The sequence below is a fragment of the Leptosomus discolor genome, chromosome 3 (genome assembly GCF_034619465.1).
Source record: "Leptosomus discolor isolate bLepDis1 chromosome 3, bLepDis1.hap2, whole genome shotgun sequence".
Taxonomy (NCBI): domain Eukaryota; kingdom Metazoa; phylum Chordata; class Aves; order Leptosomiformes; family Leptosomidae; genus Leptosomus; species Leptosomus discolor.
The window spans coordinates 60,025,432-60,046,389 of NC_141393.1; the positions used below are offsets into that span (position 1 = coordinate 60,025,432).

At 38.8% G+C, this 20,958-nt stretch overlaps 1 protein-coding gene across 3 annotated transcripts in view; it reads left to right on the top strand.

Annotated features, from left to right (window-relative positions):
• The window catches only part of PATJ (PATJ crumbs cell polarity complex component), a 146,851-nt gene that overhangs the window by 87,536 nt on the left and 38,357 nt on the right, over nucleotides 1-20,958 (top strand). For all 3 annotated transcript variants that reach the window (XM_086462139.1, XM_086462140.1, XM_086462141.1), the window contains 2 exons: nucleotides 8,335-8,426; nucleotides 17,976-18,048. In XM_086462139.1, coding sequence (XP_086318265.1) covers nucleotides 8,335-8,426; nucleotides 17,976-18,048 — 165 coding nt within the window. The remainder of the gene's footprint in view (nucleotides 1-8,334; nucleotides 8,427-17,975; nucleotides 18,049-20,958) is intronic.

Below are 20,958 nucleotides of genomic sequence, written 5' to 3' on the forward strand. Positions count from 1 at the left end.
TGTTGAAAGGCAGGAAGGGGACAGTAAATCTATCCTTGTGCATATGTGGTTTTACAGGGAAATTCACACCTTACATTAAAAAACCAACCCCCCCCCCAAAGTTACCATATGTGTTTTTACAGATGACAGTGATATTCCCCATCATGAAAATAAATTTTGTGCTGTAATCTGTTTTGATCTGTTGAAACTTAAAATACTTATTTTCTTTAGTCGTGTCTGGCACAAGTTCACCCGCCAAGGCAAGAGAGCTCGTTAGCAAGTAGAGTATTTTGTCCTCACTTTTTCTCCTATCACCTTGCTTCACCTTCAGATTGAAAATGCAGATTTCTTACACTTCATCTGATTTCTGGCTGTTGCAAAATGACGCTTCGCTGCAGTATCTGCAGTGGTTCCCCACGTCATGATTGTTTCAGCAGTTTGAAAAAATCAGCCATCCCTGGGGATCTTGCCTTTAGAGAGAAGCTTTCACTGAAGAGCAGGTATATGCTGACCTACTGCTCTCTATGGGTGGTGATTTTTTGATCTTTCAGCAACTCTCTGTGCCATCAGAGAACCACCTATTTTCGCATGTTTCTTGACTTGAGAAAGAACGATTTGACTGCCTGGGGATACCTTGGGAGTACTCAGAATTGTCTAAGCATTTGTCATTGTCTAACAGTTCTGTGATTATGGGGTTTCAATATGCATAATACAAGAAAGACTTGTTTTGCTATAATAACGCCACCATCTGTTTATTATTTTCTTTTTAAGTGTGATAAATGGTATGAAGGTCTACACCATACTGGAGAAGGGTAGGAAAATTACTTTCTCCTTCAAATTTATGTTCTTTCTGTCCCTGGCACCAAATTCTAGTGGTAAAAAAAAATGAAATTGTCAAATTTTGCATGTATACCGGTGGAAAGGATTCATGGTACTGTTTTCCTCTGTGTACATCGTAGACCAGGTGGTTCCTGATGGAGGAAAGGTAGAGCCTTTTGTATCAATACTTTCTCACAAAGAAGGATCCACTGAAGTTTTCTTATATCTCATGAGTTACTCCTTGCAATGTTTGTTTGATCTAGCAGTACGTGAAAGATGCACCATCTGTGGTTAATCACATATATCTGGGATTTGGCTTGGGATTTGCGTGGGTGAGCCGTGTTATAAGTACCATTTTCCAAAGTGGTGGTGTTGCCCTAATTGTTCTCCCTGTCAAGTTGGAGATAAAATTATTTCTTTTCTTCAGTGGAAGGAAAGTGATGTTCGCCATCTCAAAAATGCCAAACTTAAATAAACTGACGTTCAGAGGCTTTAGTAACTGCCTCTCTTGTTTACCTTTACCATCAAATTAAAGGTGTGTCACCAGTGGGCAGAAGTGCGATTACTTATATGAAAGGATGTGGTGATCTCATTCTGGCCCCCAGTGAGTATGTATCCAGTGTCAAAACATCCTGTATTACAAAGGAACAGGTTGTGCATTACTCATGTACAGATGTCTCACGTTCACACTAGTGGTCAATTATTCACAGCTCTGTTTTTTTGTCTTTTAAAAGCATTTCAGTGTTATGCAAATAGCATTGAAATGGAACTAATGGGCATTTACACTAGCAGGTTTTTTTCAATAACTGTTACATTCAGTAACTATTTCAGTAACCATTAGGAATCCTCATACTGAAGACGGTATACAGGCAGGAGTATCACAGAATGGTTGGGCCTGGGGAAGGGACCTCTGGAGGTCATCTGGTCCAACCCCCCTTGCTCAAGCAAGGCCACCTCAAGCCAGTTGCCCAGGACTGTGTCCAAATGGCTTTTGTATATCTCCAGTATGATTTCATGCTACTTCCATGCCAGTGATACAGAGGTCAAGGTGGTCAACTGGCTTCATTTGCAGTGTCTTTTGTAACAAAATATGTTAAAATAGCATTAATGGCAAACTCAAGTGTTCAGAAGTGAGGAAATATCAGAATCCAGATTGTTTGGTTTTTCTCCAGTTAAAGACATAAAATTAAAGATTGTGAATATGGTTGTCAGTCACAGAAGCATTTTCTTTCTCCCATGGTATCCTTCCCTCCTTCAGAGACCTGGATGGACAGTCTTTACTGATGAAGCAATTTAACTTCTCTTCCTTTTGGTAATGCTTCACTGCATGTAGGTATTAACTTGCTTTACCTCCAGACTGAGGCGCTAGCCATTGCCCACTTGTCAAATATTTAGTTATTCCATAGGAAAAAAGCTATTGGACTTTGCAACCACTTCATTTGTAAGCATTTGAGGTAATTTTCCCCAGTATTCTCATCTGTTCAGCAAATAGACCACCCTCGTCTAGCTGCATGTTTCAAGTATATTTGCATCTGCATCTTTGATTACACATCAGTTTTGAATACTACAGTGTATTGACAAGAGAAGGGATTCAAATCTTAGGAAGCCTCTAGCATTTCTGTACTCTCCTGGAGTGCCCCAGTGAATCCTGTTAGTTAGTGTTGCTCCATTAAAGCAATGTGTGCAGATTATTCCCCGTGGCTGTTCATGGGGGTAAGTTCAGTAGGATGGAGGTATAGGTATAGATAGATAGATATTACCACTGCATTTTTCTTTTGAACTGGAGTTTGATTGGATTCAGTTGAAGGATGTGGGATGCTGCCAGACTACTTCAGCTCCTTATTCATAAAAATCTTTTGTCACTGAATTAATGAAATATCATCTCACTTTTGGCTTCTGCAAACAGTAGTCTTTGGGGGCATAATGCTGGCTCCTTTTCAAAGTTGGTCCAGCCTATACATTGAGTGAAATGCAAGTCATATAAAAAAATGTGTGTAATCATTATTTTTTTTAAATACATCTTCTGTGATGTATTTTGGAGATGGGTATGTTGCTGGAGAAAACAGCTTTTTGAGGGAGAATGTCCTTTCATCCTAGTTTCCCAAGTGGAGGAAAGTAACTTGGGTCAGAATTTGGTCCCTGTGCAAAAGAATGTATTTTTTACATAACACAAGCTCTGCTTTTCTGTTCTTTTTCCAAGTAAAGAAACCATCTGTGGTGTCCCTGCCTTGCACTCTTGCTGTTTTAGTGCAGGTGTCTGCACTGTTTTGTATCTTATTAGTTTGGGCTTAGTCCTGTGGCTGATTGTACCCAGCATGGCCCGCAGCGAGTTCACGTGGTGCTGTACCTGTGCTGTTAAGCCCTGCTGCTCATGAACTCTGCATGGGTCTGTCCTGTTGGAAGGTTTTATTCACACTGAATAATCCACCCTGTTATTATTATTATTATCATCTCTCCATAAGAGAGTCAGCTGCATTCTATTAATAAACCAAGCTGTTCAGAGCCCTGTTATGCTAAATTACTGATGTTGGGATTTTCTGCCATCTTCCTGTCCGTTCTTATCTTGCTGAAAATGGGGCAGGAGGTGGAAGGAAACTGCTTGTTTGGATGTTTTGCCCTAGGAGGCCACAGCAGTTCTTGAAAGAGTGAAAGCTAGTCTTCATAGACAAGAATCATTGTACAAGTTTGCCCGTTGTCCTCCATTCTGGACTGTTGCATGAAAGGCAATTTTTTTTTTTTCCTTTTTTTATAGCATTTTTGTCATAGATCAAAACCAGAGGGCTTTTGTGCTGAATGTGGTTTTATTGCTATTTTACTTTAAGATTCTCAGATAAATATGAGCTGCACTGTAATCATATAATAGATACATCAGTATTTTGCCCCACTACGCAGCCAAACTCACAATGCCACTTCTGTTTCAGAATGTGGGGGATTGGCATTTTATTCTCAATTTATTTGTTGTGGGATTGTTATGTTTTTCCTGTGTCAAGACAGTTACTTTGGATTAGGCAAGTGGCACTATCCCTCAAGGGGAACAGTAACTCGAACATAGAAAGGCAGTAAGGTTTTCACATGAGAAGAGTCTCTTGAATGATTGACTCTGGTGGCGATTTTTTTTTTTTTTAATTCATATTTAAAGCCAATAGTCATAGCTTCTGTTCTTCTCAGATTCATTTACTGAAGGTAACGTTGAGGGCTAAGTGTCCTTTTGGTCTTTTCATAGGAGGATACAAACATTTTTTTCATGTGCTTTGTATACAGGTTACCAATTAAGGTTTAGTGTCAGGTGGTGATTTTTAAAGCTGCAAATCAGGTAAAGCTGTAATCAGAAAGCTCGTTGTGCACGAGGGCACAGGCAATCTGCGGTTTTCTGTCATCCTGTCTCTCTTTCCACTCTCTCTAGGTGGGAAACCGCAGGGGTCAGCTGCCTGCCGAGCCAACGGCAAAGCTGAACTGCAATGCAAGGCAGGAGGTTTTCTGCCTTTGTGAAGTTTATGGTCTGTTGATCACTTCAGGTGATTCACATGTTTGAACATGCACTGGGCAAGAAGTTTGGTGAGGAAAGAAGAATTTGTGCTCTAATTTATTTTTTTTTCTTTCCAGTGTTTTCCTCATGCTTTATTATTTGAGGGTTTGGTGTATTTTATAGGGTTGCAGTCTATATAGTTTGACTGGTCAAAAAGTTTTTGAAACTTTTTCGTTTGTTTCAGAGAGCCTGGTTGTATCTCAAAATGCTACAATTCCTGTGGTTAGAAGGAACCTAATGTATTGGGACAAAGAAATAATTACTATAGAAAGCTGTGCCAGTTCTTTTACTGGCTTTGGGGTATCATTTAACTTGATTTTCGTAAAAATCAGATGATACTTATTTTATGGATTTCCATTACAGACACATAGTAAAAACAGTGGGTTTTTTAAAAATATCGATATCCAATGTTTCTCTTCTGCAAATTAAAGTTTGAGAAGCAAACAATCCTTTAATATTTTTTTTCCTCTTATTGAAGAGTTCAGATTTCAATGAGTTTGTACTTTCTGCTACTTTAGTGTATGAAACTGTAAGCCAAAACTTTTGTAGGTGAAGGGAACAGTACATTTGGGATATATGATAAAATCTGCCATAAAGCAGTGTAGGGTTCTATTAAAGATTCAACTTAAGTGTGCTGAACTGACCTCATACCTGTAGCGTGTTTTTATCTTTATCTGCTGTCTTTCCAAGAAGTTGTATGAAGAGACATTTAAAGAAGAGTTGAGGTTGATTTAGATCAGTGTATTTCTCTTGCTTAGTCAAAGCTTTGTTTTTCTTTTCTAATCTCTAATGAGGAAAGCAAAGCACAGTTTTACAGGTTTTGACTCCCAGAGTATTATTTGATTAATCTGATGTGTTGCTTTATTTGAAGGATTGAAAATGGTGTTGCTCATGGAATCCTAGATGTTATTTTTTGTTGTTGTTTTATTTAAGTAGGCTTTTGTGCTTTGTTCATCACTGTGGTATCTGAAGCTAACAGAACTTTGCAAAAGAAAGTGACTTTTTTTAAAAAAAAAAAGAAGAAAAATTAATACTGGCTGTAATAACTATGTGGGACAGTCAAAAACCTTGTGGAAATGTATTACTTTGATTACCCTTTCATTTTGGTGTAATTAAATAATTATAACTTCCAGACCCAGCTCACAGCTAATTAAATTTTGGACTATTTGATACATCTAGTGAATAGGATTAATTTAGCCAGAGTAGAGACTATAAATTTTAATCTAAGAAGTCTGCTGTTTAGAAAAATTGATGGTAATTTAACTAAATCCAAACAATTTGTAAAGTTTACAGTATTCCCAGTGAATAATTTATTTTTGAACTTAAAGAAATTAAGTCAACAAACTTGCTGAAAGTTTCAAGTCCAGCTTGAAGCCAGAATGCAACTGAGCGTTCATTTTTGCCACCAGGTTTTTAAATTTGTCTTTGATTAAAGTGTGGCCTAGGATGTTGCTTCTTGCCCCACCTTCGCAATCACAGCAGTTGCAGACAGGACCATATTAAACCCTTTTGACTGTTGGAGTGATGCTATTTCCTCAGTGTTGATTGTTTCATGCCAGCTCAGGCTGTCATAGGCCTTTCTTGGTTTTCTCTTTGTACAGTAAGGAACTTGGTAAGTAAATGATTTGCACTTCAATCGTAATGAATAATCAAGCATTAGGGATTTTATTCTTGTCCTTGCATTGTCCTTATTTAACTGATGAACTTGCATGTTGTTTTGATCCATTGAAGATAAGGTGGACATATCATGAAGTCGCCAATATGACCAAATGGCCTGTATGACACAAGGCTGTAAGACTTGGCCAGTTATTTCTTGTTTGAATGAAAAACTCTTCTAAGAACACAAACCCAAAATCCAATACAAACATTTTCAGTAACAAGAAGTCCTTGTATAATCGCTAGTAAATTGTTATGTTGTTTTAAACACTATTGCTATATTAAATGTGCATGTAAATATTATGTTGTAAATTAAGAATGGGAGGAAGAAAATTGCAGTATTGAAACAAAGCTGGCTGCTCACTTTGGAGGGCTGTGTGAACACTCCAGCTCCAGAGAGGTGCATTAATCTAATCAAGATGCTTGGAGTGAGAATTTTGACAGAGTTAAATAGCAGATTATTCTGCACTCTTGGAAGCCTCTGATGCTTGCTTAGACAATAAGATACAGGACGAGCTGAACCGTGAACCTAAACTAACATCATGACTCCACATACTGTTAATTTCAATTCTTTTTTCTTTATCTTTAAAGTTTTGCCTTCTATTTTGGACAAAATACAAGATCTTAAATGTAGCTTTGAATTAGTTTCCGTGTTTGGTTTACAGATATTCAGGTGCAGGTTGATAATTGTTCTTCCGTGGATCGTTGTTATCTTGATGCTTTGTTCCAGTCTAAATTGTCAAAGTTGAAGGAAGACAGCTCTGGTAGTCCTACTCCCTGCTATCAGGGGTGGATGCTTTCTATCACCACCTTGCTGAGTGTTTGCTTCAGCTTAGTTTTAAATTGGAAAATCATCAGGGTACAACTAAGAAACTGCTCAAGGATTTTGTTGATCTTCTTGACATAGTTGTTTTTTCCCCATCATAATCGGCTTTTACTTTCTTTAAATTCATTGTGGTATTCATATCTATCTTATGTTCTGCGTATGATCTTCATGACTGTAGTTGTGCAATGCCTGAGCTGAAAGGCAAGCATTCTCTTCGGATACCTCTGAGTTGGAAACTGAAGCCCAAGAAACTCAGGGTATTGTGGGCAGGCTGAGGTGGAACAAGGCGTTAAACACAAGCCGTGCCTGTGAAATGAAAGAAATGGTTTAAATATTCCGTTTTTACACTGCAGGTTATTTTTGTGGTGCAACGCTCGGTATGCTTTTGGTTGGCTTGGAGGTAACTACAGTGTTCATCTCAGAGATACTATTGTCCTTGTTGAAGTCCCACTTCCTGAGCATGGCGCTGGGGGACAGTAAGCATCTTGTTTTCCTCAAACTGGGAAAAGACCTCTAGTCCCTACAGAAAGAAAAGTCCTGGAGCACATACTGTGTTAAAGCCAAGCTATTTCCCTCTGAAAACTGCAGCATTTGCTTGCACACAGCAAGTGTCCTCAAAGTAGTACTTGGTGTCTGATGCTGTGCTTAGGCGTTTGTTCCATCACAGCAAAAGTGATGTGGCATGTCATTAAGTTGTCCTTTGTCTCCATGGCTATCAGTTCTGTTTCCTTCAGTGGAACTGAGGAGTCAGCACAATCTTAACAGCAAGTTTTCCTAAACTGCCAGTTGCCTGTAGGTAACACAGGAGTGTCTGACTCAAAATCTATCTATGTGATTCGTCTCAGATCAAGTTGTTTTCCAAAAATCTGGGAACAATACTTAAAATCCATTCTATGGATCTGTGAAAAAGAGTAAAAGATTTCTCTCATTTGTGGCTTACTAGTAGGACTAAATGAGCTCTGCATTGGTTCCTGTTTTATATTGGTCTAGAATAAAACTTGGAATGTTTTGCTATTAGCATAGTATTTTTTCTTTGATAACTTGGAGTCGAAGTTGCTGAAAATGTAATATTTTAAAATCCATCCTAAGGCTGCAGTTCTGTGGTCCATCATGGCATCAGTACGAGAAGGAGGATGCTCTTAAAATCAATTAGGATTTATCCTTTCAAAAGGAATAAGAAAGCTGGTAAGCAATATTTAAATTATTGCTGCTGAGTTGCAGACTACACCCCATCCTCCTCTGGTAGTTGGCTGAGGGAAGGGACAGTGTTGGACGGTCCAAGGCCAAGCTGAGCAGTGCCCATCTCCTCCTATGTGCCTATCATATGATGTCTTTCTGCAGCACAGCTGTGCCTAGTTCTGGTATTTCTGTCCCTACAACATGATATGTATGCGATACATATTTTGCAGATGACGTTTTCTTTGAGTCTTATCTCTTTATCCCACAGTAAATTTGGAAGTCTTGGTGGTATAAAACAGAACAATGCATCCTTCTCGACTTACAAAAAATCTTCATTTTCTTTTAACAGATAAACAATCAGATACTGTATGGAAGAAGTCATCAGAATGCTTCTGCAGTCATTAAGACTGCCCCATCAAAGGTCAAGATAGTCTTCATAAGGTAAGAACAGTTCTCATCAAAACATTTGTTTTCATGTCAGCCTATTACATTACATTACATATTTACATATTTAGCCTGTTTTGAAAATGCTGAACTTACTTCTCTTTGAAGTGAAATAAACCTTTTCCTTGACTATTCTTCTCAGGATAGTTGAAGAGTTCTCGTTAATAATGTAAAAAAAAAAAAAAACAAACCCAAAAAAACAAAAACCAAAAAAACCCTGATGTGGTTGAATGCCAGTTTTAGGAATGTCTGCTGAAGACTTGAACTGTCCCCCTTGGGCTTGAGAGCACCCTAATACAGGCTGCTTCTCCCACAACTTACTGAAAGGCTTTAGGTTTGTTCTGCCAGCACAAAGACAGGGTGGGCAGCATGCTTCCCCCAGACTGCCAGAAGGGAGTGAAAATGGTGCAGAGGCTTGGGGCTGGAGAGGGAGCCGCAGTGAAAGGAGCAGGCAAGCGTGGATGGAGTACATGGAGCATGGGCTGTGGATGTGTGAAGGATAGCGTTGGGCATCAAAAGAGGATTTGAAAAGCGAGCCAGGGCTTATTTGTACAGAGGGGGAGCGTGACTCTGATAAGGAGCACTGGGATGGCTTCTGTAGGAGGGAATGTGCTAAAACAACCTTTCATCTGCATAATAATTACATGTGGGCGTCTTTTCTTTTACTCCAGTCATGGAAATCTTTCCACTTTGTATGTGAATTACGGACACTTCTGTGCATTCACTCTGTAGTTCAGAATGTGTTACTCTTATGACCCTGGGTGGGAGGTCTGAGAAGAAGCTGACCATTTCCCAGAGCTCATATATGCTTTAATAGATTGGAATTTCATACATGCATCTGTTCCAGCTGTGACTTTCCTTGGGCTATTATCCCCATGTCATTTTATAATGTGGTCTTCTCACCAAAATGTACATCACAGTTGATACTGTTTTGTATTCTTCACTCATACACAGCTTACCTGTGAACAATGTAATAATCTGTGGGTGAATGCATATAAATGTGTACATTTACTCGCATGGCTCTGTCTGGTACAGCATACACAGAGATGATGGAAGAGCAGTATTAGCACAGTGAAGAATGAGTTGCTATACTTGGCAGCACAGAGGATCTGGAGGAGATTAATGATCTTGCCTGCAGCTCCCGTGTTACTTTCCCCAGCTATTGAAAATTAAACGTCATGTACAACAACTCACTCACCATTACTTAATTGCATGTGGAGAATGTCTCTGGTTGGAAGCTCCAGAGGCAGATCCACGACTTATGAAACCAAAACCCAGGGCTGGGTTTAGTGCTGTCAGGCAGCACGGAGAGTGTGGGCTTCTTGCAACCTGCCTTGCTGCACCAAGCACCGCAGCTGGCTGCAGAGCACTTAGCTCCACAGAGCTGCAGCGAAGGGTGCATGTCAGCTCCAGTCGTGCATGGATTGGAAATCCTTGGTGCATATTTTGTACCTTGTTTAAGACATAAGGCCATGTAAATTCTTAGCCATAATTCCCATTTTCATAACGTCTGTGTAGAAGAGGATTTCAAGGCAAAAAAGTTGTCTTAATGATCATAATCAATAGATAATGGAAATACCATTGGTTAATTCTTGTTTCTGTCTCTAGAGTTTAAAGAAAATGAGTTTCTATTTTTACATGCTGTTGCTGACGTTGTAAACTTGTATCTTCACGCTTCCCAAGAGCACGCAACTTGTCACTGGTCTTGGCCTTGCGTTAAGAGTACACTGACAACTGATGGGTCTGTTCGCTTGACCTGAGCAGGCGTTTGAACGGCAATGAAAATAAATTCTCCCACTGAGAGAATGTCATTAGTAACTACAGCAGTGGCTCTAACGTGGGGAGAAAACTAATGTCACCTTTTTTCTGATGTATGGTCAACTTCTCATAATAAGAGGGGTGTTTCAAAATTTTAGCAAAGCCAAATTAGACTGCCTCCCTTAAAGGTGAATTGTAAGGAGAAACAAGAATGATTTTCTTTTCTCATGAAAACTGTATTCCATGAGGCCATTCTATCCTAGTGCTTCCTGTTCCTACACCTTAGACCTCAAAATCAATGGATGTGATTCACTGAAAATATGAACCAGAAGACTGTGCTTGTCCCAGAAGTCTTGTCCATGGTGCAGTTCGGTAGAAAAAAAAAATTTCTTGCTTTATCAACTTAGTTTTAGAACTATAATGTAAAATTAGGGTATTGAAGTGCCACTACTTAATGCATTTTGGTGCCAGCTGTAGTAAGTAAGAGCAGGAACAGGCATCTTGAGTCTACATCCATCTTTCATACATGCATGTGCGATAGTTTTTCCAGCTGAGAACAAAGCGCTGAGTGTAGCAGACTCAGCTCTCCTGGTAGGTTTGCTGCTTGGCTGATTTCAGATGTGTTCCTCTGGGCTCTAATGATGTGGAAAGAGCAGGATACCATTACATTTGTTATGCTTTGAAAATGAGGAGGAGAGAGTTGCAACAGAAATATTACTTTCCTCCTCCTGAACGCTGTTACCCGTGCAACTTCTTTTAAAGATAGAAGGCCTGTAGCATAACATAGCCAAAACACATCCTAGGGCACACAGTAAGAAGAGGCCAGAGCTCACCATAGCAAAATAACACGTACTGCAGGAGTTATGAGAGAAATGGATTTGGTCTTCATGTGCATGAAGATGTTAGTATTCTAATTTCGCCAGTGAAAGGCCTCAGTAGGTTATAGTTTTCCAGAAACACAGCAGCAGCAGCCTAAAAAAGTTCCTGCATGCCTGACTGAGCTGACCTAGAACATAAAAGCAAAACTCATGGAACTCGGGCCATTACTAAACAGTGCCCTCTTTGATATCCTGAGGCCTTATTTTCCTCAGATGAAGAATGCTCAGCGATAAGCATGTTTCTTTTCACTTTGAAGCGGGAAACAGCATCAAGGCTTTCCTATTTCTAGTGTTTTGGTTCATGTGCGGGGCAGGGGGATGTTTCCATAAACTCTTTAACCAGTTACGAAAGAAGCCCAGAAATTCCTGGGCACAGAAAAGCCTTTCTGTGAGAACTGTAATAACTATCATTAAACAACCTGGATTTTGTGGGGTTTTTTTAATTTTTTTCTAGGAAAAAATAGAGAATAGAAGGTGTCCTCAGCCTTTTTGACTTTTTACTAAAATCCTAACTGAAAATCGGCACTGTAAAAATTTGTTCATGCTTTTTTTTATACCCACGTAGTGTTACAATTTCATTCCCACCCTTTCCTGAAATTTTTGCTGATGCGGCAGTCTGTAAGTGTTGTGAGAATCATAGACATCTCCTTATATTTGAAGGCTTCTCACTCTGGTTTATGAGCATCTTTTCCTCAATTAAAGTTGATGATGATTGTTTAAAACAGTTGATTTTGGCCAGATGCCAAAATATAGGTCTTAACACAGCCCTGTTTCCCAGTGGTCTCATTAATTACATGAGCTTATAATAGTATCTAAAAGATTTGCAGTTATGGTGTCACTTTTTTTTTTCCTTTAGTGCATCTTGTGCTTTGTAGCTTTCTACAGTAACAAATTTGAAGGCGTTTAACCTGCTCACCCAGTTTATTAAACAAACAAACCAATTGCCCAGGCACGGCAAGATTTTCCTGAGATGAAATGACTCGGTCCAAGTGCTTCCTTTGATTAGTGTCCAGTCACATTTTATCTGACCTCAAAGTCCTACAGCTGCTGCATTAACTTCCAAGCTATTGTGGCAAATATGGGTTGTCTTTTTGATTTCTGAATATCAGAAATAAACAATAACTAAACTGCAGCTTTCCAAGCTGTATAAAGAAGCCTTGGTAGGGAAGTGCTAGTGGAAGTCAGTGGCAACAGGGCAGGTACAGGTCTTAATTGCCTTCTGAAGTTCTTGGTCTGAGTCTCCAACAATGGGAATTAATTAGCCAGGTAGTAACATGAGAAAGGGACATGCTTCTTGTAGGAGTCTCCGTGCCCTAGTTCCCAAAATAGAGTGGGTTTTGTATCCATTGTGGTTTTGTTCATGCGTTATAAGTCCATCCTTTTAAGATGCATAATGAAACAATATAATTCGATTTTACATCTGTAGTAGGAAATCCTGTTTATATCAGAATGCACTTTTACAGTGAGAATTTTATGATTCAGCAAATTCAATGTTTTTTCCGTGCTCAATTAACTGCCTTTAATCTGTTTTGGTGCTTCAGTGTTGGTATAATAAGCAGATCAAATATAGTTTGAATGCTTGAATCAAAGTGAATGCCCCTGATTTTCAAACCATCATCCCATTGTGTTCAGTTCTGTGATTCATTCTTTGGTATACCTTTATTCCTTAAAAGAAAATTGTCTTGTGCTGTGATGAAACGTAAGAAATACTTTAAGAGTAAAGAACTGTAGAATTTTGCTTATTTAAATACCATCTGTTAGCTGTCCAGAGTCATCCTCCCATGCTGCAGTCATTTGTTATGTTGTCGTTTTTTTCTGGTGATGGGATTGTGGCTTCTCGGTGAAGCCCACAAATCTCTGTCACCTAACCCCTCCTTCTGTTTCTAGGTGTAATTGTAAAGACTGCATAACTCTTGTTATTTATGATGACGTGCAAAGGAGAGAGATCCTTATACTCTGTGGACTGACAAAGCGAGGCTGGTGGCTGGCTCGGCCAGTTCTCGGTGCTGTTTAACGCACTCCATTGCTGTGACTTTGTCCTTGAGTCTTTGCTCTCTTTTACAGCCTCTATAAGTAACGTTGTATGTTATATGCCCATGTCTCAAATGCTGTCATGCTTTAGAGATTATTTTTGTTTTAAGTTTGTTCTAGTTTACATAATTGGTCATATTTTATTAGTATGAACTCTGTTTTTACTTGCTTTGATTGTTCAGGTTCTTTCATGTGGGAAAGCTTTAAAAATAAGCTCTTGCCAGACACTGTGTGTGCAAGTTTGAACTTTTCCTGTTTTCTACAGAGCTGTTTCCTCCTTGCTGTCATACACATGTGGGAACAAGTGCACTGTTGAGGAAGTGAAGTAGCTGGGGCTCTTTCAAACCTTTGATGACCTAAATTGCAGTTTATATGAACCCTAGTTGTTCATTTAAAATATCTGTATGCATTTGGCTCTCACATATATAGGATGGGATGGAGGGGAAATGGAGAACAAGACTGTTCTTGCTGTTAGTAAGAGATTTTTTTAAGAAGATGCACAATACAAAGGTCTTGCCTTGACCCAGCTGAAGGAAAAATCCTGCCTGCCTTTTCAGCCTGCAACTTCCCTGAAGCTCCTCTTTTCCAAAGGAACTTCTAGAGGGAAAACAAAGATAAGAAAATACAGGATCCTGACCTGATTTTTCTTTTTTTTTTTTTTTTTAACAGGCAGGGTGTGGACAATATAAGTTTTCAATAATCTGCAGGACTTTATGCTCTGGTGTCACAACCAGTAGGAGTCCTAAGGGTTGCTGAGCAAACGTTGTTCATTCACTTGGTCTGCAGATCTGTTCCAACTAAGATGTCATGCAACTGCATACAAGTTATCAGGTTTTTTTCCTCTGATTCTTGGTGTACTTTGTATTCCCTAAAAGCATCCACAACCCCTTACAAAGCTGTTGTCAAATGATCTTTTAGTGTTGATAAACTGTGTAGTTGCAGATAGTTTGACAGGAGGTTCATCTCCCTTAGTTTAGACATCTAGAGATCATCTGGTCTTCTGTGATAAGTGAACAGTTGTCAGGACCCTCCAAAGAGCAATTCAGTTCATCCTGTCCTAAATCAGATTATTAAGGTGCTGGGATGAATTGCCCTTCTGAGTGCGTCTGTTTTGGGGTTTGTCTTAATTTTGCAATGATCACAGGAGTTGGGATGCTATCTTAGACAAGATACTCTGCTTTAGACAGGTAATGTGTCTCATTCAGCATGCTCAACAAGGATTTTCTTAGTATTACATGACAATGAGTTAATACCATCACAAACCTGAGAGACATAAGAGTAAGTAAAATGGAAAACAAAATGTCCTCAAAGGAAGGCGGGGAACCGGAATTCAAGAATTACAAGTCTAAGGTTGATGAGCAAATGAAAAAAAAAACCCAAACAAACAACAAACAAACAAAAAAGCAACCTAAATTTGGCTGAGGTTGTGATTTCTGATCATCGTCTAGAAAGGTAACTTCCTGAATGCTTCATAGACCATTCCAGCTGTGTGTGACATTCTTCTGAAGTGCCAGAGACAGCTTTCTGATAAGTGCAGCACAGCATTGCAGGGCAGCCTAGCTGAAGCCTTACAGCACACAACTTTAACTTCCCTTCAGGCTTGCTTTCTGCAGCATGGAATGAGTAATCCCTTTAGGTTTTATTTGCATATTGGTCTTTAGGCTTCTTTTGTGCCAAGTGTTTCTGGTAGTTAATTATTAGTTAGTAATAACTGTACTTGTCTTTGTTTAAGCTGCACATCTTTCCCTTCATTGAGGGTGCAGTTGGTAGATGAAGCAAAACACCAGAAGTTCTTCTCTTTGGTCAGCAAGAAAAGATGGGGAATATGCAGGGGTCCTATTTAGACTAGAAAGGAAGTAAAATGTAGTAAAGTATGGCAATCTAATCAGATAAATCTGAAAGGGTATGAGTTTTACTAAAGTTTAAAGAGTCTTTGCTGCTTACATGTTGCCTTGATCTTGCTTCCTGTGACATTTGCAGTGAGGAAGGCTTCTTGTTTCTTTGGTATCAGACTATAGTTTGTGATGTTGTACAAGCAATAGGGACTCTAACCTCCAAGCAGATCTAATTCCCATTTTCACTCAGAAACTCATCCTGAGAGGTTAAAAGCAATAAAAGTATTTGTGGGAGGAGTGATGAATTCCTTCCCTATTAAGTTTATATGTAACTGATGAAATACAAAGAGCTCTCTGGTGCATAAGCTCAGCAAGGAGGCGGGCTGCTGTCCCAGCGTCTGGAACAAGAGCAGTGGATGTTTATCATTTTTGCAAGTAATGGAGGGGGAGAATCTGAGCTTCCCTGCTACATAAATTGCATTGTATGTTGCTTTGACCCTGAGAGTATGAAGCTGTGCCTTAACTGTGAAGGGTTTAGACATCTTAACCTCAAGCAATATTGAGCCCTGGTAACTGAGAACAGCTTTCTCGGAGGTGGTTGTGTAGCATTTGTTGGCAATGCATTGAGTGCTCATTTGCAGTCAGAGTAATTTGAATATGATGTTCAGACTTCTAAGCTGTGCTCCTGCATCAAAGGAAAATGATTGCTCCTGTTAGTTGTAAATAAATTCATGTTTTAGTTGAGGACACTTATGGAAGTGGAGAGCAGAAAGAGCAATTTATTATTAGATCTGTCACTTTAAAATATGTTCCTGCTTTGATTCTGCTTTGAAGCATTCTGCTTTGAAGCAGCATTAAAGTATTTAAATATGTACGAGTCCTAGCAGGGGGAGATTACAAGTTGTGACACTTCATAACCTTGGGGGTTTTTATTTTTTGCATTTTTTTTTCCTCAGGGTATTACTGTAAGTGTTTTTTTTATTGTTTGGAATAAAAATGGCCATCCATTTAAAACTACATAAGGATATTTGCCCAGTGATTGGAAAGAAGACATTTTGTGTGTGTATATGAAGTAGAAACTAGTTTGTATAATTAATTACACCCCACTTTGTCATGCAGCTCATGAAGCTTCTGTCTAGAAATTTTTAGAATATTTCTTACAAAGGTTTATATATACCTTGTTATTTTCAAGTTTGCTCCTAATTGCAAGGTATGCACATTGCAAGCTACAGAAGTGTTAGTTTTCATGTAATTCACATAAGCTTTTGTCTGAAAAACCTCTACAGTCAAACAAAAATTGCTGGGTCTCTTAGACACCTTACATTTGCTGATTTATTCTTATAGGTTAGGAAAGTATCATCATTAGATTGATGTCTCATAAGAGGAGGAAAAATGTCCTTGCCTGATATGTCTTACGGGGTAAAATGCACTTGGAAATTGTGAAATGCTTACGAAATTCATGGGCTTGATTCTGTACGTTCCTCAGATTTCTGTCTTGGCCCTGTGCAGGCATGTTTCTGCATCACAGGCCACGCTGGTTCTGATCTTAGCATGGTTTCTGACTCTTGCAAGGCTTTGAGCAGGGCCAAGAGGAGAGGCTGGGAGCGAGTACAAAAATGAGCAGCACAGAACCAATTCCTTTGAATTGTACGGCTGTTTGGTTGAAGATAAGTAAATGAATTCACCAACCTTTGCCTGCAGGATTTATCATTTCAAATGCCTGTGACTGAATTTCCTGTACGCTGCTCTGCTGAGAGCTATTGATTTACAGTGTTGTCTTTCAGTGATCAGAACATGCTAGCTTCATGTGTTTAACTCTTGAGGGATAACATAAGACTTTTTTTTCTTTCAGGCACTTCAGTAAAATGTTTTTAAACACTTTCTAGTCTAATATTGTATTCCAGAAATTAAAGAGGAAAAAATTCTGTTTGTGTTACGGTAACCTGGAAGGTAGTAGATAGGACCAGAAATTAAACCCAGAAGACCCACTGCATCAGAAGTCATGTCCTTTCATCTCAAGATCTGTATCTGCAAAGCAGCAATGTTAGTGATTCCTCGTTTGTCGTGTTTTGGCGACCAGAGGCTGTGTGATAGTACTGAATCTTTAGCAAAATGGGGTTTGCATCTTGTTCTGTGAGAGTGGTTCACCCCAAAAATAGAGGTGAAATAGTACAGTTTTTGAAGCAAAATCTGGCGTCTTTTTTTTTTTTTTTTCATATGCCTCAGATTTGCCTTAAACAATGTCACTGAAGTCATATTTTACTTGGTTCGGTTTTACAGAGGCCGGAAAAATGCAGAGCTAATTCCACAAGCCAAATAATTTTAAATGGCGGTTCAGGAAAAACATTAGCAAGGCAGAATGCTGTTTCATAACAATAATAAAAAAAAAAAAGTCTTTTTGAAAGTTACGAAGTAATCAGATGTCAACTTAGGAATGCATTTTAGAGGGAATAGAGGAAAAGCTGCCATACATAATAAGCATCTTTAGAAAATAATGCACTTTATATGTAGGGGGAATCAATGTTCATCTGTTTTCTTCTCCCTGCTTTTTATAAAAATTCTTCCCAGTTTTTACATTGAATCTTTTAGAAGAGACCACAGCAAATACGAACAAAAAAGGAAAAGAAATCTGTTGTAGTAAAACAGGTATTATATTTCAGTAATGTAAATGTTAGACTATAAACAAGCAATTTACAAATGTAGATGCTGTTAGAAGAGGCTAATGAAGTATTAACACATCTATTGATGTGTAGGGACCATAAACTCCCAACTGCATCCATCCAACCAACACAAAGTTAGATTTCCAAAGAATGTGATGTCAGTATGTCCCAGATGGAAATTCTGTGGTCCCAAGAAGGGATGTAATCTGTTCGCTAGCAAAGAACAAAAGCAAAAATGAAGTGCTTTTCTAAGGTCTAACTTCTGGTAAGAAATAGTTACTTCTTATGCTAGTAAGAATATTTTCTTAATGGGCAAAACTGACTCGAAAGAAAACTTTGGCCATTATTGTTTCGTGTGTAATATGTTGTTTGTTTGTTTTACAGAAGTGAAGATGCAGTCAATCAGATGGCTGTTACTCCTTTCCCATTACCTTCCAGCTCCCACTCTTCTATTGAGGTAGGGTTTGTGGGTAGGTTTTTTTAATTAGAGATTGCTAAATTGGATTAATTGTAATTAGCAGTTCATTATAAATTTGAGCACCTTGTCTAATTAAACCCTGAATCATAAAATGCATTGAGTAGGAACTTGACCTTATAGGCACATTTTCCCCTCTCTTTTATTTATTATTATTCATCGTTACTGAAAGGGCTGCCGTTGCATTAATGACAGGTATGAAGTGGGTTATTGCTGTACAGGAGGAAGAAAAGTCCCCAAATGAAAAACTTGCCATCTCCTATCCTGCTCCTTTTTCAGCTAGTTAAGAGTCGTGGTGAGGATCTTTTGCATGGAACACGGATATCCTCCTTCAGAAGAGAAGTGAGCGTTTTTCAGGGGAAAGCTCCCACCTAAGTTCCTTTTCCCCAGAATAACCTGCCATCAGCACCTCTAAAAACAAAGTAGGGATGACCAGTAACTAGCTACAGTAAAAGAAGTCGCTGTGTACACAGTTTTCATTACAAGATCCCCTTGAGATAATCCCAGCCTAACCGAGAGCCCCGGTCCACCACTTTGTCCTGTCCCCCAGCTTCAGAGCCTCTCATTCCTGCTCGTTTTCTTCCTGGAGGAGCTGACAAGGGCTGTTTAAGCAGTGAGCTCTAGTACACAGTGCTGTAGCAGACAATCTTCCAGTGCAAAAACTTCTTTAGTGTGGTAATGTTACCAATGTAACATTATAGTTGCCATCTCAGCCCCAGTGCATATTGATTGCTTTCTTGTGCACCATGAATCCCTGCAGCGTCACCACATTGTCATCATTTTGACATCTCATAAGGTGTAACTCAATTTTCTAGATAAAGTACATGGTTAGCCTCACTGTTGCTTTTTAATTCTATTTCTGTTTGAGCTAATAAAGCAAAAGATGTTTTATAATTCAATTGGGGTTTGGTCTTGCCTTGAATTGATAAATTCATGTGCATTGAACACCTGGTATTTCAATAAGCATTACTGTGATCCCACAGCACTGGTCCATGCTGGGTAACGCTGGATGAATCTCCTGTTTGCACGCTTGCTATTGCTTTCCAGATTATATTACCACTGATGGCTACTTCCATACAGGCATAGTGCTGTACAGTGCAAGAGCTGCTTAGTTTCTGTTTGGATCAGAGTAATTTTTGGACAGTGCTTTGGCTTTTAGTTCCCTCCTCCATAAAAGCAGCATGTCCCAGATGCAGCTGGTGGATTGCAAATTACGATTTACAGAGCCCAGGTTCATTTTATTTTTGTTGACTCTTTAGTACCTGCATTTGTTCCCGGCTTTGTTTAATGTTTGTGTGTTCAAGATGAACCACAGAGCTTTGTCTAGATGCATTCTGCACTCTGGTCAAATGACTGTAATTAGCCTCTACCAGCATGTGGAAACCAAAGCACTCAGCCTCATGTGTGATGTTTGCCTTTAGAGGTAGATGCTTGTGGGTTGAGTTTGATGCATTAATGGCAAGCTTTTACTATTTACATAATGCCTGTTTTATAAGTAAATGCAGGTTTTTACTTCTAACTAGTATCACTTTATTATGTAAATAAATGTAACCAAAAGATACTCTTGTTGTATAGAAATTTACATGGCTTTCCTTTGTCAGCTGTTCATGTCTTTATTTGAAGTAAAATGAAACTGACTGTGCATTACATCTTGAAATTGTTATCTTCAAATATCTTTGAAATACCAAATAAATATTTAACATTGTGTTACATACAGTGTGCATGAAACTTGTCAGATCACATTAAATGGCCTGGCTAGTGTAACAGAGTATCAGGGTGCCATAGCTACTGTGTACTATTGTGTTAATTTTCATTCATCTTCTCTCTTTATCTTCATTGAGGTGTTTTAATATGGGAAGTGAAAGACAGTAAATATGCCTTAAACCAAGGTCTTGCTTCATTGCATGAAGTTGCGGGACAGGATAAGACTCTGTTGTGGTGTAACACTGTGGGCAAGCCACCAGAAGCAGAGTATATTAAATATTAATTAATGTAAAATACCTGGTTTTAAGAGGTTTCATTCATCAGAAAGCCACAGAATGAGATATTTTGTTGCGATACTGAACAGAGTGAGCCTTTGTACGAACACAGAGGTACTTTACCTGCTCAAGTGGCAGTTGAGTCGTTTGTGTAATTCTCGTTGTGTACTCAAAGGTAGAATGTCCAATGAAAATTCAGAAATAATTTTGCTTCTAGGACTGAAGATCTTGAAATTTGATTCGTTGCACATAGTCCATTTTGCTTTGCAAGAGAGAACAGCTCCAAATTTGGATCAAAGGCTTAAGTGTATTAAAACTATTTTAAAATAAAGCGAAATAATAGATGAAAAATCTTTTCAGATTTAGGACCTGGTTGGTTTGAAAAAGGGAAGGAGAATTGACACGGTAGATTTTATATGCACTGAATTAGTGATACTCTAACCTTTAAATTCTAACAGTGTTTTCCCTGAAAAGATGCCATTTCCTATCTATGTTAATTGTTGGTATGTGAAGGAAATAATTTTTCTCGTAGGCGTGTGCTTCTTAAATATATACTAGTTAGTATCTAAAGAAAATACCAGAAGATCCTAATCAGACAAGCTTTTCTACTTAACATGGTGCTATTTTATGTTTCGAGGGCCATTTTTGTTGGGAATCCCCTATAGAAACAGAAATACTTCACATGGGAGAAAGCTCTAGAGCACATGTTGGTGAAAAGATTTACATCTTTTGGGCCGTTACGTTCATTTGCTGCTTCTGCAGTAGTTGTCATTGAATGTCATTTGCAGTATTCTCTCAGTAATGTGCAGAAGTACCTGAATCCTGAGGCTACATCTGCATTTCAAGTTGAGGATTGTGTTGCAGTGCTGGCTTAAGGCTGCTGAGCTTGGTGGCCATGTGCTCCAATCAGAAG